Source organism: Condylura cristata, unplaced genomic scaffold, assembly GCF_000260355.1.
Source record: "Condylura cristata isolate star-nosed mole 26May11 unplaced genomic scaffold, ConCri1.0 scaffold00001, whole genome shotgun sequence".
NCBI classification, from domain to species: domain Eukaryota; kingdom Metazoa; phylum Chordata; class Mammalia; order Eulipotyphla; family Talpidae; genus Condylura; species Condylura cristata.
The window spans coordinates 30,284,488-30,303,167 of record NW_004567102.1 but is presented as its reverse complement, the minus strand read 5'-3'; the positions used below and the strand labels follow the sequence as shown (position 1 = coordinate 30,303,167).

At 40.2% G+C, this 18,680-nt stretch overlaps 1 protein-coding gene across 1 annotated transcript in view; it reads left to right on the top strand.

Annotated features, from left to right (window-relative positions):
• Positions 1 to 1,149: 1,149 nt before the first annotated feature.
• The window catches only part of IMPG1 (interphotoreceptor matrix proteoglycan 1), a 67,505-nt gene continuing 49,974 nt past the window's right edge, over positions 1,150 to 18,680 (top strand). Inside the window, 7 exon segments of the mRNA XM_004695962.1 lie at positions 1,150 to 1,231; positions 3,545 to 3,590; positions 3,592 to 3,776; positions 10,336 to 10,440; positions 10,443 to 10,504; positions 10,770 to 10,785; positions 16,392 to 16,476. Of these exon segments, the coding sequence (XP_004696019.1) occupies positions 1,150 to 1,231; positions 3,545 to 3,590; positions 3,592 to 3,776; positions 10,336 to 10,440; positions 10,443 to 10,504; positions 10,770 to 10,785; positions 16,392 to 16,476 (581 nt within the window).

The following is an 18,680-nucleotide window of genomic DNA, read 5'->3' as shown; positions in this document are numbered from 1 at the left end:
GTAATGTAGGGGAACACAAGCTAGGTATCGCATACTCGAGTGATAAGGTTACCAGGAAAGGTGGAAGATATTTATTTTAAAGTTGAGATGTTCTTAACATAGGGAAAATGTAAGGAACTGTTCATGAAGTATCTATAACTTAGTCTTTGTGGTATCATGGACAGAAATAGGTCTTGTGTATGAAAAATATTGGAAGGTAATTTTTAGCTCAAAGGAAAGAATTATCTATGTAGAGTTATGGAACACAGTGCTTCATGGGGGATAAAGGCAGTCATTTGTGGACTGTCTTGGTTCTTCTTCAGCAGGGCACTATTAAAAACAGGTGATCGGATAGTTTATTTTACAAACTGGGACACATTTGAGAATGAAAGGATAACAGCAATACATCGGGATATCCCTGCAAATCAAGTCTTACATTAGTCTAATTAACTCTCCTTATTAGCCACAGGCTATGGGGAGTTGCTGACATGATCCTAGTAAGGAAAAGGGGATAGAAGGAATTGGTGCTAAAGTGCATAAATGCGCAAATCTGTGCTATTCTCCACTTGCTCTTCTATTTCCACCCTAATAGGTTGTAGCCCAAAGACCCAGCTCAAGCAGGATTTTGTGAGCAACCTGGATATGAGCAAGGTGTTAAGATCCCAAAGATCCAATGGGAAAAATTTCAGAGCAGGGAGCATTATTCCCAGAGCCAGGGCAGAGCAAAAATGATTCTGATACCAAGTTATTCAAAGTTCTACTAGAGCGTAACAAAAAAGTACGAATAGGACTGAGCCCAAAGGACCAAAGATTGTGGGGATGTCAAAGTGGACAGCAGGACAGGACCAGGACTCCACCACATCTCAGCAGCATTGAGTGGAATGGAGAAGTGTGGAGTGAATGGGGAGCAAAGCCCCCTAAGTGCCGTCTGTTTACATAACTCATAGGCCTAGAATTATCTGATGGTGCAACTTTTCTTCCATTGATAGTGACAATTGAAATAGAATTACAAAAGTTTTTCCTATAATTTAATAGAAACACTATAATCTGTCAGTATTCAAACAGTTATTAAAAAGTAATAATCATAAACTAAAATTTCCACTTTACTAACTGCAGTAGGCACAAAGTCTCCAGCTCTTAAGCCCCTGCTAAACTGTGCCCCAATATTGAATGGAAACCTTCGGCTCTGCTATGCAGCCAGACTCACTCAGGAAACTGACTCCACCTGTGCAGTTAGAAGGAACAGCTCAGAGTAATCCCGGCCCCCTCCCAAGAACACCTGGCTCAAGTCAAGGACACAGACACATCCCTGAAGTAACTGGGATCAGTCCAGTTACAGCATATAAGGCAGCCATACTTTTGGAAAATGCTGCTTTTCAACATGAATAGTGGCAAGTATGTTAATCCAGCAGAAACCAATCAGCAAATACAATTGCCATGTGAGGAAACTGAGCAAAGGAGAGAACCGCAGAGGGCATGACCAGAGCTGCCTTTCACCAGGCAGTCCTTGCCTTTAGCTCTCCATTATATGGGATAATGACTTCTTTATCACTTAAGCCAGTTTGAGATGGGTTATTTTGAAAGTTTTCCTACAAGTCTTCACATTAGATTCACCTGGAGACCTTCAAAATTTGCTGATGCCCGTGTTCCACTCAAAGATTATGATTTATTAGTTTGGTATGTGGCTGGGTAAGCAAATTAATCTCTAAGTTCCCGTTCTTTCTGAATATTCCTAAGAATTTATCACTTCCCAAGACCAACAGAGTGCTCTGAGACTCCTCAAAGTGACAGCAAATAAGTTCATACACCCCCTATAGTGAAAGAGAAACTTTTATGCTTTGCAGCAAGATTTAAGCTGTTCTGCAGTTGCCCAGCTTGAATTTCTGTTTCATTACCTTGTCTGTACCACCTTTCAAAGTATATGCATTTGAAAGCCTTCTTAACAAAATCACAATATAAATATTTGGAAGTCACACACTTAGGATCTCAAAGGGCCATAATGAATGGTCCCAACTGCTCATTAATAATTATCTTTGTAAATGGCAGAATGGGTAAAAGGAAAGAGATGCTGAGGAAAAAGGAAGAATTTGATCACTGTTAACAATCTCTCACAATGCAAAGCCTCAGTTACCCCAAGCACTATGAACCGAGGTTGGGAGGAGGTGTCTGTTTTGTCTCTGTTGCAGGGCTTTGTGAGAATTACATGAGATAATGCATCTGACAAAAAACCAGAATGCCAAAATGCTTAATGAATTTATACTGGATGAATCTATTACTCTGGAAGGTCTGAAGAATTACTCTGGAAGGTCTAGAGAGTTAAAAATGAAATCTAGGCCCTCCCTAGATGGCGCAGTGGGTTAAATAAAGCACAGCACTGAGAAACTAAAGCCGCTTCCGCATGAGTTCCATTCCCGCCTGCCCGGGAGGTGACCACATGGCGCGGCAGACCTCTCCTGACTTGCCCGCTGCTCCCCTCAGCAGTTCTACTTCGTAGATCTGCCTGTTCTGCTCCCCACTCTGTCTCTGGTGAAGCCTCTCGCCGCCCCTGAGCCTCTGGACTGTACCCCAGTTCTGTATGAACAAACAAATAAATCTTTAAAAAAAAAATGAAATCTAACTTAACAGACTCGGCAGTACCAAAAGGAAGAAATGGTTTCTGGAATTTAATTTTCTGCTGAATTCCTCTCTTTGTCCTTTCCTTCACCCTTCCTCTCATAATCTCCCTAAAATATCAAGTAGCTCTGTAGCTGTGACCTTAATACTTGTCCTTGCCAACTCATTTTCAACCGGATGCACCATCTGAGCCCCTCCCGGACAGAAACCCTGGCTCCCACTCATCGGCTGGAGAGCTGCTTTGTTACACGTTCTCCCTAGGTTTTGAGAAGCACTCCACTTCCTCATCCAGAGTGCACCTTTGGGTGCCACAATGCTGTATCATTGTCCACTTGAATTATAATGCCTATCAAGAGGCATCTCTGAGGAGGCTTGAGTACTAAATGGAGAGTGATTTTTAGAGAGATGTGTGGGAAATAGTTTCAATATTTGGCAGTTCCCGATGGCAACATTATTTGCTACCCTGGTTTCTTTAAAAATACACTTGATGGCCCTCCCTGGTGGCCATCACTAAGCACAGCACTAAGCTACGGTCACATAAGCATGAGCTCGATCCCTTCCTCAGAGGTGATCCACACATCTCAGCAGACCTCTCCTGACCCGCTCGCTGCTCCCCTCTGCAGTGTACTTTGTCAGTCTGCCTGTTCTGCTCCCCACTGTCTCTGGTGAATCCTCTCACTGCCCCTGCACCTCTGACCTGTACCCCAGTTCTGTGTGCATAAATAAATGAATCTTAAAAAAAAATACACTTGATCAATGGATTATACTATTACCTTATTTCTGAAAATGACTTGCTACTATTATTGTGTTTGGCAATTTTACCGAAGTTGAATTTTCACGAACCAGAGGATTCTAATTTTTACTTTACTTCACTGATTTATCATGTTATATTCATAATATATATGCACACATAGATGTGATACATATTTCAAAATCAATCTCCCTTCTACAGATATCTCCATTAAAATGGATCATTCTGGAACTGAAGACATAGATAATACCAAGAATCAAAACAACCGAAAATAATGCAAACACATATAAACTATCAACCATGAGATGAATATTTGAGTTGGCGAAGCATCAAACAAAAAGGTCGGCATTTGCCTGATCTAAAGCTCAAGTCTGTCCACAGGAATCCATGAAGCAGATTATAGCTAGTCTTCAAGCTTACTATAGACTGAGAGGTAAGAAAAAGGTAAATAAAACCTGCCTAGACTTTCCATCTCTTCATCCCTCCCCTTTCATTTACCTGCAGGTTGTCTTCAATCCAAAATTTCCAGTTTCTCACTTAGTCAAAGGAGACATAAAAATCAGTCAACTAATCTCAGATGGATGAATAATAAACATTCTGTGTGTGGTTTGTGCCACTGAGAACCATTTGGGCATTCCACAAGTCACCAGAAAGCCTTGGACATTTGGGTTTTACCCCTTTGTTTTATTTTTGCTGAAGCCCACATCTGAATTTTTTTTTTAAAGATTTATTTATTTATTTGTACAGAACTGGGGTACAGGCCAGAGATGCGGAGGGTGAGAGAATTGACCAGAGACAGAGCGGGAAGCAGAACAGGCAGATCGACGAAGTACACTGCTGAGGGGAGCAGCGGGCGGGTCAGGAGAGGTCTGCCGCGCCATGTGGTCACCTCCGGGGCAGGCGGGAATCGAACTCATGCGCAAGTGGCTTTAGCTTCTCAGTTCTGTGCTTTAACCCGCTGCGCCACCAGGGAGGACCCACATCTGAATTTTAATGCTGTTATTATGAAGTAGAAAGCACAGAATGATGGCAACATCAGGAATCTAGTGAGTTGATTTATGACTTAAGATTTCATTTTTCAAAAGCAGCATTACAATCCAGTTCCTCTCCTCAAGTTCAAATTTCTTATTCAGCAAAAAATTGAGAAGCTTGGAAACCTGTAGGCACATCCTCTGTACAGAGAGACCACAGATTAACAGTAGTTACCATGTTATAAGGCTGGTTGTTAACAAAATTTACCACACAGCTCCATGGTTTCAGCAGAGTTACAGTATTGTTGCTGTTGTTGTTTTTAAAGATTTATTTATTTATGCATACAAAAACTGGGGTACAGGCCAGAGATGCAGAGGTGAGAGGATTCACCAGAGTCAGAGTGGGGACCAGAACAGGCAGATCTACTGAAATACACTGCTGCAGGGAGCAGTGGGCGGGTCAGGAGAGGTCTGCCACACCATGTGAGTCACCTCCCTGGCGGGGGATTGAACTCATGCTGCAGTGACTTTGGATAGATTCATCGTGCTATGCTTTAACCCGCTGCACAACCAGGGAGGACCCTACATGTTGTTTTTAACCCCAACACAGCACCATAGAATTCTTGCAGCATTCCCAGAAATCGTTAGGGAATTTAATCATGCCACAGGTGTCCATGGTTTTCCTTGTTATTTATTTTGCCATGGATGAAAAGAAAATACCCATGGCTGCTTCTTTAATGGGGGAGGGAAAGAAAGAGGGAAAGGGAGACTCATTTATATGTGAAAGTTGGAGAAGTTCACCGATTTCTACTCTGATCACACAATGTTTGTTTCCATTCCAAACAAGCGTATCACCTCGCTTCATTGTCTGTAAAAGAGAGATTGATTTGCTGAATGTCAGGCCCATTGACTGAAGCAAGCTGATTCAATGTAGCCTGTGAGGCCTACACATATAGAATGAAACCTAGAATGTATGTCATGATCCCAGCATCCACAAAGTTCTTAAGTACTTACATCTGTAAGATGTGCAAGAGTTGAGTTAATCTGGGCAGTTCTTTCAGTTCTGGAGGCGTAATTAACTGACAGTCTCAAAAATATAAAGGTCTCTTTTTTTGCAGAAGTAAAGATATATTTGCTTTCTGACAGAAACCACACCCACAGAGAAATGACACGTACTGGATCATAGACAGGAGGACTCTAATTATAGGAAATCAAGTACACTGTACAAATATTCTGAGGCCCCAGCACAGCACCTCTGCTACCTAGCAAATTCTTACTAAATGTTGGTGGAATCAGAGACAAAAGAGGCCACTGAGAACGTGGAAAGATAGTGACACGTAAATCACTCATTTTGGAAGTGTCTGCACAGTGATCAGATAATGACACCGGAAAGTCTGTATTTGTTCACAGGTAGAAGTATAAATATAGAGCATAAGCATCACATTAAATATGAACATGACTAACACTGACTGTTTTCATGTAACTTCTAATTCCTTACCACATTCACACATAGGATTCATCACAGGTATTTGTGGAATCAACTATTTCTGCACAACCAAATTTTTAGCTCTGAATTTTATTCTTATGTCTTTCTTCTTGATTAGGTTTGCCTCATCCATTCTTGCTTCCATGGATGAAGTAAACCACTGTTTTTCTCCCCACAGCAATGACAGCCAATTATCTTTATGGCTGTTGCTGGGTGATATGAAATTTTATTATTCATCAGCAAGGATTTCTTAATTCTAACAAGTTGGTTCACAAAGAAACAAGAATTAAGACCCAGCCACGATTTCTTAATTCTAACACGTTGGTTCACAAAGAAACAAGAATTAAGACAACAAAGTGGTGTTCTTTTGACAGAATAACCCACTTATTGTTCTTGTAGCTGTTTTTACAAAATTATGTGTTGACATCTTTCAGACTTAGGGGAGAAAGCTTTCATATTCCTCAAATCAAATGGAATATTGAGCTATTTCTTTTCCCAGTGTGTACAGCAACAATAGTAAAAATGTTCTGAGTTTCGTGGAAGAATCATTAAACATGCTCATTCCAAAACACAGAGGCAAAAGAGGAAGTCTTGCTTCTGCTAGTCTCTCTTCTGTGGGCCTGTGCCCTCACCCAGCAAACTCCCTCCTTTGTGATCATTCCCCTTCCAGCCCAGCCCCAAGTCAGGCCGCCCATCTCCCTCTATCTCCCCTCATCTCTCTCTTTCTCTCCACCTCAATATCAAAAGCTTAATCAAAAGCTAGAGCTTTCCTTCAGAGTCGTGTGTGACTTAGAGCAGATGAAAGATGGAGGGAGCCCCAGTTTTTCCACAAGTACTCTCCACACACCAGGTGCCCCACAGCCCCCTGGGAACATAATAAGAACTGCACACACTCAGATCCCTCGCTAGACCTACTTTTAGAAATTGCATTTTAAGAAGATCTCCAGGTAATTTATTTGCGCTTCAAAGTTCTAGACGCACTGGCTAGAAATGATCTAGCTGGCACCCTCATTGTACAGATTGGAGGAGGAGGTGACAGACCCCTGTTGGTGGCCGAGCAGGGTCAGGGCCCCACATCCTGACTTTCACTCCAGTGGGCAATCTCTCAAGTTCAACTGTGCCCACTGTGACTGGGCAATTGCACACACCATGGGCCTAGTGTCATCCTTCCAAATGTGTATAACTGCTGGAACTCTGCCTGCCTTCAAGGCATGTGCTCCCTGGGAAGTCTTCCTACATTGCCACACTGCCTAGAGCAAGGCATTCAACAGGAAAGTGAAGTTCTGTAGTCAGATTTCAGGCATTGGCCAGCACCCATGAAAAACTAGGGAGGGGAGGCACTGGCTTTCTCCAGAATCCTTGTGTAAATTCTTCCCAGTAGATTTAGTGCAGGACAGGTTAAATCACGGAGCTAGAAAAATCCAGCTTTCAGAAGTTTTCCGACTCGGCCCATCCCTGAGATTCTTTGATGCCTCAACTTCCAAAAACTCTTTGATGCACCCTGGGTAAGGTGGGAGGAATCTTCTAGGATGTGGCTGGTGCGCCTGTGTTCCAGTCACAGAAATATTCTATGGCCCCCGGGAAGTGGAAAGCTGCCAGGAAACCATAAAAATGACATTAGAGGGGCTGCCAAAAAAATCTTTCCCTTAAAAAGTCAAAAGAAAATCTGCCAGTCCCTATAAACTACATTTGATTCCTACAAACAACAATGCCTGAGGGAGATAATTCTTCAAGCAGCTTCAGGCATTTGTGCTTCAAGGAGAAAGTCCTCTCCAAACCCTTTGTGAAAAGTAGATTTTAATGGGTGCAAAGACATTTGTGTCCCTGGGGTAAGAAAAAGGGCAGCAGGAAAAGGAGACCAAAAACAAGCTTTCAATTGGACTGAAATTAAATGAAGGCTTAATTGCAAACAAAAAGCAGTACTCTTAGGATGTGTCCAACCAGCAAATAGAAGGGTAACCACATTGTGCCCTTCTAGATATTTCTTGCAAGGATACAGAGAGTCAAAGTCACCAACACTCAAAGGGAGTCTAGTTGATTTTATGTAATTTTTCACTCTGGCACTTCAGTGGGCTTTGAACAACACTACTGGGTATATTGAAAAAGATGAAAAGATGAAAAGGTAAAATGACATCCCCAAAGAGAATGTGACTTATGTGAGAGAGAAGGGTAGCAAAGGCAGCTGGTTTGTTCAGAATGGACACATAAAATATCTGAAATCATCTGTGTGATTTCCTTTTCACATGGTATGTAGACTCCACTAGACACAGGGTGAAAAGGTTGATTAATGAGGGATGCGGACCATTATTATTTTACAATCTGTCCCTTGCAGAGCAGGAGAGAGATCATATTCACAAACAAGGGTTCCAGGACAAAATTATCCCCCCCCCCCACTCTCCATGTGTGCAAACCCTCATTAGGGCCCCAAATGTGAAGACTCTATAGCACATGGGAGGTCAGGGGCGTGGGGGGGTGGAGGGGGGTTTGAGGAAGACAGCCACTCCTGGATTTGTGGATTCTGTTGAGTCACTGCTGTAAATGACATGAGCTTCTTTTGGTCTCAAAATCTCTTTGTTTCTTACAACAAAAAGCAAAGAGAAATCCAGATGTAGAAAAAGTGATGAATGATGGCAGATAAAGCCCAGATGAAAGACCTTCCTCATAGGATCACAGGACTTTTCTCACCTTAACCCCTTCTTGCAGCACTGCAGTTCTTTAAAAAGTCAGAAGCTATCAGCAGCTGCCCCAAAATCATATAGCCACTCACTGCTTACCATCAAAACCTTTTTTTTTTAATTTTTTTAAAAAAATTATACACACAAGAACTAGCATGTAGATGAAAGATGTGGGGGGTGGGTGAGAGTTTTCACCAGAGATAGAGTAGGGAGCAGAGAATGCGAATCTACTGGAATACTCTTCTGAAGGGAACAGCAGGAGAGACAAGAGAGGTCTGTTACACCATGTGAGTCACCTCTCTAGCTAGGGATCAAACTCATGCTGCAGTGGTTGCTAATAGCTTCATAGTGCTGAGATTTAACCTCTTGCATCACTAGGGAGGCCCACTATCAAACACTCTTAACAAATATATGAACAAACCCTTCTTTACAATAGGAAAGGTCATACCATTCTTTTGATCTCCATATATGCACATTCACAACTACTTTCCACTTCAGGATCTTATCTTAATTTATTTTAAGCTTGCAACTTTGTTGTAACATGTTTTAAAATACTTCCCTGTAACAAAAATATTTATAAAAATTGAAATTATATTTTTAATTTATTTCCACTAGTATAGTTTATTTGCAGCTTTGCTGTACTTATAATTACTTTTAATATATAATTGATTAAAATAAAGAGATATGTGAAAAATCTGATAAAACTTTAAGTAGATTTTTCTTGACAAGTGGGTAAGATCAAATACAGATTTTGTGTTTAGAAACAAAAAATTAGGAAAAGGCTTTGGAAGGAACTCACTTAAATTAAAGACTCTGAATTTGCTGCTAAACGTTCCTCAGTTTTTACCTCTGTATAATAGTGTTGTTTTTGGTATTGTTCCTCCATTAGCTCATATATTTTAATAAATATAGATTTCATCATCTATTTATGTCTATCCTTTTGTTTAAAAATAGGTATAAGTACACTTGAATGTTAAGAACACTTGTTACCTAAATGGGCAGATTTTAACAGATGGAGTCTTGTATAGTAATATCCCTACTCCCTAAATACCTTTGGCTTTATATGATAACAACCACATCATGATGTGTCTTTGCTATTTTTAATAATCTTATCAATTGTTAACTCTGCTTACACTTTTCATTTGGTAAAAGCAAAGAATCAGAAACATGTGTCACCAATTAGCCAAATCTACTTCCTTTCTTAACCTCAACATTGTTCTTTCCAGTTGTCCCTTTGCTTGGAAACCTAGGGAGATTATGCCCCAAAAATATTAGGGATGAATGAACGGGAGAAAGATGACCAATGAGAACATGACAAGAAAGGTGTGTCCTTACACAGAATGATTAGGAAAACATGATAGGAAAGTTGAACATAGAAACTGATTCTCTTGAAACTGCCTGTATTCCTGTTTCTCCAATATATCCAGGCTTCTGTTTAAAAACTACAGGTCTACCAGGCCCTACACAATCTATGTTCCCCTCACCTCTTTTTGTCGCCATCCTCTATTACTCTCAACCTTGCTCTAGTCATACTGATCTCCTACTTCTCTTTATGCTCGTGCATTCTCCAGTGCTGGAGCTTTTCCTCAAACTGCTCAAAAAATCACCTTTATAATGAAATTTTAAGGCACACACAAAGACACACACATACACATTCCTTATCTTTTTCTTTATATCTTTCTCCATAGCACATGTAGTTGTCAATAAATTTTAAGTTAATTAATTTCTTTGGGCTATAAATTAGTGTGTCAACATAAACCATGAAAAAATTTTCCATCTAATGGGATTGTGCTTGGGCTAGGGGGAGAGGATGGTCTTAGCATTTGGCCATTTTGCACCCTTGATGGTGCCATAGTGCAGTGTGTCAGGAAGCAGTATGGGAAACATATAGGGTCTTTCTGGATCAAATCCCTGACACAGGGGTATACCAGATCTGGGTCATTATCTGCAAGCAGGAGCCTTTCTGTCTTTTGACATTGGGAAGAATTTCAGCAATTCCCAAGAGCACCGGCATCTTCTTCAACAATGGGCCTAGCCTATCCACTGTAAATTTGGACCACTCCCCAAAAAGCTCAGAAGACTCTAGCCTCTGCCCCCTTTAAATTGTTTTTCAAAGCATAAGGGTTAGTTGAAGGAATACCTTGAGATATCTGATAAGGCCAGTGGGAGTTTTTTCTTGCAAACTAACTTTCTACAGACAACTGAAGTGAAGTTAAAGGGAAAAGGGAATGAAATAGATGTTACCTCTTCCGTGGACATTATCTCCTGGTAAAGTACCCTTTATCTTTCTGCAGAGAATACAACAGAGAGGTAAGTACCCAAAATAGAGTGCTGCACGCTCTTGACTTTTGAAAGATCATATAGTGGAGTGAGACTGAGCTATTGTACCTTTATGATTTTATGTCAGTCACTGCAATCCATGTAGGTTATTCTGACAGACAATTTATGCCTATACTGTGCTAAAGATAAATGACTACATAAAAGGGAAATGATTATACCTTATCAATGGAGACAGATATTTGCAGATAAAATAAGCTCACTACTATGTGATAAGTATCGAATGTACATTTTCATTTATAAAATATAGCGCAATTAGATTTTCAAAATTTATGATAAACCATTATTTACCTGAGGAAAATATGTAATAAAATCAGAGAACATTGAACTCTCATTTGGCATTCTAGAAAGTGAAGTATTTTTCAACTGAAATCATAGAAACACTAATCTGTATCTTCAACATCATATGCATATCAATAAGAAATTCAAAATGCAAACAAAAAAAGAGAGGAAATGTAAATTAGATAAATTATTAAAGAAAGGAGAGTTGTCAAACTCTAAATTTACAAATTACACATATTTTATAATATTTAGCAACTAAATCCAAAAATGATAATGCTATGACTATATGAATTACTGAAAATTCTTTATAATCCTTTTTACATTGGTTACTTTATTTTCATTCCCTTTACCAACACTTTGGTAAAGCTCCTTACTAATTTACACTGTGAAAAATGTCAAATCTGATCTCTCTCTAACAAATTTCCCTGCCTCTAAACTTTTCCCTCTCTTGTAACTGGGTTAATTAATATGAAATACTCCTTTCTTACATGAAGCCCTATTCAATGACTTTCAAAAGATTCCAACATTTCTTTTATCCTTCCAAATTCCCTCCCTTCCTTTACCCACCTGCTCCGTGGGCAGACAGCTGAGCTATGTGGGTTGAGTCTCAAGCACTCCTTCTCCTCTGACTTCTGGTTAGGTCAGACAAAGGACAGATTAGAGGGGGAGAGGAAAATGGAGTCAGCCAACTTAGCCCCTCCCCAACCCACACCATCAACCTACAAAGTCTTCCAGAGCCATTGTCCTCCCTCAAGTCTACTCAGTTGTTGTCAGTCTTCTCTGTCTCTGGAGTCTGGTAACTACCCCTTCTTTCATCTCCCTGGCTACAGGTAATTTTAACACCCTACCACTAATAGCCTTAAAGTACTTTCTTTACTCTTACACTCATCCTTCAACTTAGTAAGTTATCGGCCCTCCCGGGTGGCGCAGCGGGTTAAAGCACTGTACTGAGAAGCTAAAGCCACTTCTGCATGAGTTCGATTCCCGCCTGCCCTGGAGGTGACCACATGGCGTGGCAGACCTCTCCTGACCCGCCCGCTGCTCCCCTCAGCAGTGTACTTCGTCGATCTGCCTGTTCTGCTCCCCACTCTGTCTCTGGTGAATCCTCTCACCCTCCGCATCTCTGGCCTGTACCCCAGTTCTATATGGATAAATAAAAAAATCTTTAAAAAAAAAAAAAACTTAGTAAGTTATCTATTAAACTGTTTCCTATCAGCACCTCCACTGAGGTAGAAGTCAAACTAATTAATCAAAGTCCTTCCAGTCATCCATCAGTCTACTAAAGCCCTGTGCTACTTCCTCATCGCATGTAGACAGCTCACTGCCTGCACTTTGACCCTCAGGAGAGCCGTCCAGCAGCTCTACCTCACTGTCCAAATTCTACTCTCATTACATGTTGTAACTGCCTGAGCCCGTGATAAAGCTGAGCCTCCCTGCTTTGAACTCTGTGTTCTATTTGGCACTGCCATTTTTGTTTAACACATTCTACACATTTTTGCTTTCCCCCGTTTCCCTGTGAAGTATGAACTCCTCCATGACAGGGATTGTTTTCTATTTCTCCAACTCACTGCCACAAAACTGAGCAGAGTCCTCACGTATGGTTAACATATAACAGTGCATGCTATGTCCAGCCACAGTTTTACAAAATAAAAAGAAGAAATAATGTGACTTAAAATCTTAGTACTAGAGTATTCATGTGTCCACAAGACTGAGAAATAGCAAGTCCTCTGATTTAAACATAGGATGATAGTGACACTGCCATTTAAAAAAAAAAAAAAAAAACAAAAAGAGGGCCCTCCCTGGCGGCACAACTGTTAAAAGCTCAGCACTGCAACCTGGCCACAGCCACTTCAGTGCAAGTTTGATCCCAGGCCAGGGAGGTGACCCACATGGTGCAGCAGACCGCTCCTGTCCTGTCTGCTGCTCCCCTCTGCAGTGTACTTTGTCAATCTGCCTGTTCTGCTCCCAACTTTGTCCCTGGTGATCCTCTCACTGCCCCTGCACTGCTAGCCTGTACCCCAGTTCTATATGTATAATTTTTTTTGAAAGAAAAGCATCCATAGGATAAATGCAGCAAGACTTGATATAAAAACATAAAAAATTATAGGAATCAATTGCCCAAGCCAGAAAACAAGAAAAATAGAATTATTCTATTCACTCCTTTGCCTTACTAACATTGCTAGAGAGAAAGAAGGAACAAAAGAGAAGCTTTCTATATTGGCTATGGTTACCAAGTTGAAGGAGACTCTAACTTCAAACATTTCCAGATGGAAGATTTTCTCACATGATTAACCTATACATCTTCTAGCTCCAAATACCTTCAAGTAAAAGCCAGTAAATGAACCTAGTGGCTCATTTTCCCAAATCGAGCTCTTCTGTAATGATTGTTGACTTTGTGGCTGAATCTCACCTATTGTTAACGGGTAAGAGAAAACAAGGTATTAACTTGCAACTAATGTAGCAGCCAGCATTTTTTTTAAGATTTTATTTATTTATTTATTTTTAAAGATTTATTTATTTATTTATACATACAGAACTGGGGTATAGGCCAGAGACACAGGGGCGGTGAGAGGCTTCACCAGAGACAGAGAGGGGAGCAAAACAGTCCAACTGTCGAAGTACACTGCTGTGGAGAGCAGCAGGTGGGTCGGGAGAGGTCTGCTGTGCCATGTGGTCACCTCCAGGGCTGGGATCAAACTCATGCAGAAGTGGCTTTAGCTTCTCAGTGCAGTGTTTTAACCCACTGCACCACCAGGGAGGGCCAAGATTTTATTTACTTTTATGAAGAAGAACTGGGGTATAGGCCAGAGGTGGAGGGAGTGAGAGGTTTCCCCAGAGATAGAGTGGAGAGCAGAACAGGCAAGTCTACTGAAATACACTGTTAAGGGGAGCAACAGGTAGATCAGGAGAGGTCTGCTGCGCCATGTGGGTCACCTCCCTGGAGGGGGACTGAACTGGTGCTGCAGTGACTGGTGATAGTCTCATAGTGCTAGACTTAACCCCTTGAGCCACCAGGGAGCCCCCTGGCCAGCATTTTAAATAATTGCTCTTACTGGTTATTTTCATCTTTACTGCAGGGTAAAGTAAAGATATCAAAGTCATAAAAATAAGAAAGAGAGCTTATTAAAAGGAAAGACCTATACAGTAAAAAAAGAAAAAGAAAATCGTCTACAGTACAAATGCTATACTATTTGAAATAAGGAGGTTACACTAAATATGATCTCCATTAAAGGTCTTTATTAGGGACATAACACCAGCAAACACAAATAAGAATACTAAATTCAAAATTCTACTATAGAGTCTGAATTCCTATTTAGCCTCCATGTTCCAAGATAGTTCTTGTTTATAAATAACAACATTCCGGTGGATCAGAGTCCCTGCCAGGCTGCTCCTCCCTTATTAACACTCCAGCAGTGTTAAGTGTGACAGAAATATTGAAATGGTCCCATTGGCTGTGGCCTATCTAGATGACTTTACAACAACCGAGCATTTCGCCATTCCCTTTAGTCTTCCCATCTCCAAAAACCACAGAAAACTGAAACAAGTTTTCTGGACAACTATAGTATCACAAACAAAGTCCTCTGGAATCTCATATCTTATAGTAACAGATCACCCAGGGAGCTTAAAAAAATAACAAATGCCACTCTTTTCTAAATAAAACTTTCTGCAGTGCGCCCATACTACATGCAGACAGCTCTGTAACTATCACGTTGGATTTGCCTTTAGAGTGTCTTCCGCAACACCACTCCATGGCACTGCGAAATATTCACAACTCCATGTCAGGCAATAGTCATGTCTGGTAGAGGTATTTAATTTATACGCATTATTCATAAATCTCTCTCTCTCTCTTTCTCCCAATACTACAACTATAAATATTACCTTAATAGAAAAACTGGATTTGCAGGTTTGAAAGTTTTGAGTCTGAGATTTTAAAGACTGTTTCAGTCATATGTTATGTCATCACTTTTCTTTCCTGTCAAGAACACAGTGTAAGCACAATGGAAATATAAAATATCAAGCTAAAACTGGCTTGCCCGGGGCCTTCGTGGTGGCACAACAGGTTTAAGAGCAGCACTATGAAGCTATCCACAGCCACTGCATCAGGAGTTCGATCCCCAGCCAGGGCACACCCACATGGTACACCCACATGGCACATCAGACATCTCCTGCCCTGCCCACTTCTCCCTCAGCAGTGTATTTCAGTCAATCTGCCTGTTCTGCTCCCTGCTTTCTGTGTCTGGTGAATCCTCTCTCTTTCTCTCTCTCTCTGTCTCACACATACACACGAATACATACACACATAATTCCTCTGGCCTGTACCCTAGTTCAAATCTAAAAAAAAAACTGACTTTCCTGCTTATAGAATTTTCCACAGACTACACAAAACCAAGATAGTTATAGAATCCTCTGGAGCCAAACACAACCAATTTGGGATGTTGTTTGTATTTTTTGTCAATGAAATTATAATAGAATATTACTTCTGAAGTGGAAAAAATAGTAAGCTCCATTTTAAAATACTTATTTGCTTTTCCTTTAATTTTTAGATATTTTGAGTATAGGCAATTTAAAGGCATGTCTTATTTTCATCAAGCTCCTTTTTACCACCTCTTTTCTCTTCTTCTTTTTTTAATGTTAATGAAAAAGATAAAGTGGGTATAAAGGAAAAACTAGAAGAGCCAGATGAAATTGCCATAATTTCTGTAGGTAAGCTTAGATCACATTTAACCTGCTTCTTATCCTTTATTCAAATAATCATAAAAGCATGTGATTTTAAAAACAAGCTTAATTGAAGTTGACAAAGTTTATAACACATTATCTCAAAACTAATTTACATTTTAATCACAAAAATAATTTAAATTTATGTATAAAATTTGGAAATGTTATCAAAATGTATAAAGGAAAACCAAATCAACAACTAGACTCAAATTAGAAGCAATCATTACCAAATTTTCCAAACAAAGAAATGAGCACGACAGATATTTGCCTGTGCATCATTTGGATAGTCACAAAGAGAAAAATTTGCTAGATCTTCTAGGCAAAAACATTGAACTGTAACACATGTAGAGAGGCAGCAAACTCTACATGGGAAGAAAAGAGAATTTAACTGGGATCAAGAGTATGAGCTACATTTTGCTCAATAACATACTTGCGTGGTCTTTTAAAAAATGAGTTCAAAATGCACCTAACATCTGCCAATTGCAGAATGACAGAGAAATAGCATATGTAATTTTAACCTTGTTCCAATATAAACTCCTTCAGTCTCATGCTTGTGACTGTGATTTTTTTAATTTTCACAGATGTTCCCAATGTCTCACTTGGACCCTCTCCTCTCACTCCTGACAACACGTTCCTCAGTGACATCAAGATGCCTACAACAGTAAGGCATTCTGAAAGTTATTCTAGTTCTTCACATGCCTGTTTTGGTCTTCTTAGTAAAATCTGAAAAGAGGAGGAGTAGACAATATTACTGAATTTTTATTACTACAATGAAGTCAGTGACTTTATTCTATTGACTATTTTCACTTCTTAGGGTCTAAGTGAAAAGATAGATTTACAACTAACAGAACTGTGAGGAATTGCAAGAATCAACTGAATTGTAAATTCTAGGAGGGCAGAGACGCTGTGTCCTCCCTCCCCTCCCCCCATGCCTCACAGAACCTTAAATACAGAAGCTCAAGTTTTTGAATCAATGAATCTCTCAGTCAATCAATGAAGTTATTTCTATACTGAGGTGGAATCTCATGCTGACCACAGGTTAGAGGTTTTGTTTTCAGTCATGTCCAGCATGAATAGGTCAGACAGATACCAAAATAATAAACATTCTGTATAGCAAATGGGAAAAAATAAAGCCAGTGCTCAGGCAGTGAGAAGGTATGGAGGATTGTTACCGAATATATTGTTGGTTGTCAAAAAAGTGGGATATCGTTAACCCTGCCAAAAATGTTTGCGCCCAGCCACTCTGTGTCAAGACAAGAAAACACCAGAAATTCCTCACTCAGGAATGGTGGGGCTGGGGTGGCACAGGCCCAGGAACAGACTCAGAAGGGCAGGGTCAGTGGGATGAAGAGATGACAACCTGAATCTTCTCACTCTTACTCCAGCCCTGCAAACATACCTATGATGGATAGCCTGTAGTCTGAAGGACTTGCCTTGGTTTTTCTGTTTCCTGTCCTCCTTCCAAGATCAAAGCGGGAAGAGCGAGCAGGATATTCAACTCCATGTGAAAATTCAGAGATGAGAACTCAACTGGCCATTCTATCTGGTCTGTAGGCCAAATGTCTCAGATTTGGTTGAAGTATTGTTATGGACCCAAAAAAAAGTGAAACAGCGAAAAGTACTGATGAAAAAATTATTGCAATTAAATATAATTACTAGGCCCTCCCTGGTGGCAAAAAGGGGTTAAAGCACAGCGCCATAAAGCTATCAGCAGACACAACAGCACAAGTTTGAACCTTGGCCAAGGAGCTGACCACATAGCACAGCAGGCTTCTCCTGACCAACCAGCTGCTCCCCTCAGCAGTGTATTTCAATCAATCTGCCTGTTTTGCTCCCCACTCTGTCTCTGGTGAATCCTCTCACCCCCTGCACTTCTGGTCTGAACCCCAGTTCTTGTATGCATAAATAAATAAATCTTTAAAATAAGTAAATAGATATAATAACTAAAATCTTTCAGTGTACAATTAATTTTATTCCAGAATAAGATGTTATGAGATACAAATTTTTCAAAGTTCAGGTGCACATTATATAGATCATACAATCTCTACTTAAATTGGCAATATTTTAAAACTAAAATACTTTTTTTTTTTTTTGCAGGACTGTCCATTTTTATACAATATTTGGTTCCTCTTCTCAGGTGCAGTCTCCCACTATCACAGCCACTTGAGTGTTTCCCTCCTATGTTTTAACCCCTCTCCCACCCCACACCCTGCTGAATGCCTCAGATCTATCATTTGCCTACAAGTTTTGCCCTTTTCCTGACCCTTTGTTTGGTTCCCCAATATTCCATCTAGAAGTGAAACCAACTGATAATTTTCTTTTCCTTCTGACTTATTTCACTAAGAATAAACTTCCTGCTCCATCCATGTTGCTTCAAATGGCATGAGTTTATGTTTTTGATCACTGCATAGTATTCCATTGTGTATATATACCACATCTCCAGGAAAGTTTCCCATTCCAACTTTTCCATGCTTAAAAGTAATGAGCATTTAGATTTTATTTAAATGTTATAGGTTTTTAAATTTTATTCAGTTGCAAGCCATAAGAAAATATTCTTATGTAGCCACCAACCAGGAAACATGTTGTGTGGACATACAAATTTTTAATTCATAGTACTTTCTCTAGCACTTTTCCAGTTTGGTGCAATTTAAAGATAGGACATTTCTCGTGGGTAATAATTAGGGAGCAGAAATGCTGTCCATGTCACCCACCAAGAAACTAAGGAAATGTCCCTTGATGTTCTATCTCTGACCAACATATCTCCAGCACCTCCAACAGAAAATAGAAGGCAGTCCATTCCCTACAGGAGAAATCCAGACCACCATGCTAAGTGAAAGCTACACACCACAATAAGAACCCTGCCTTTATTT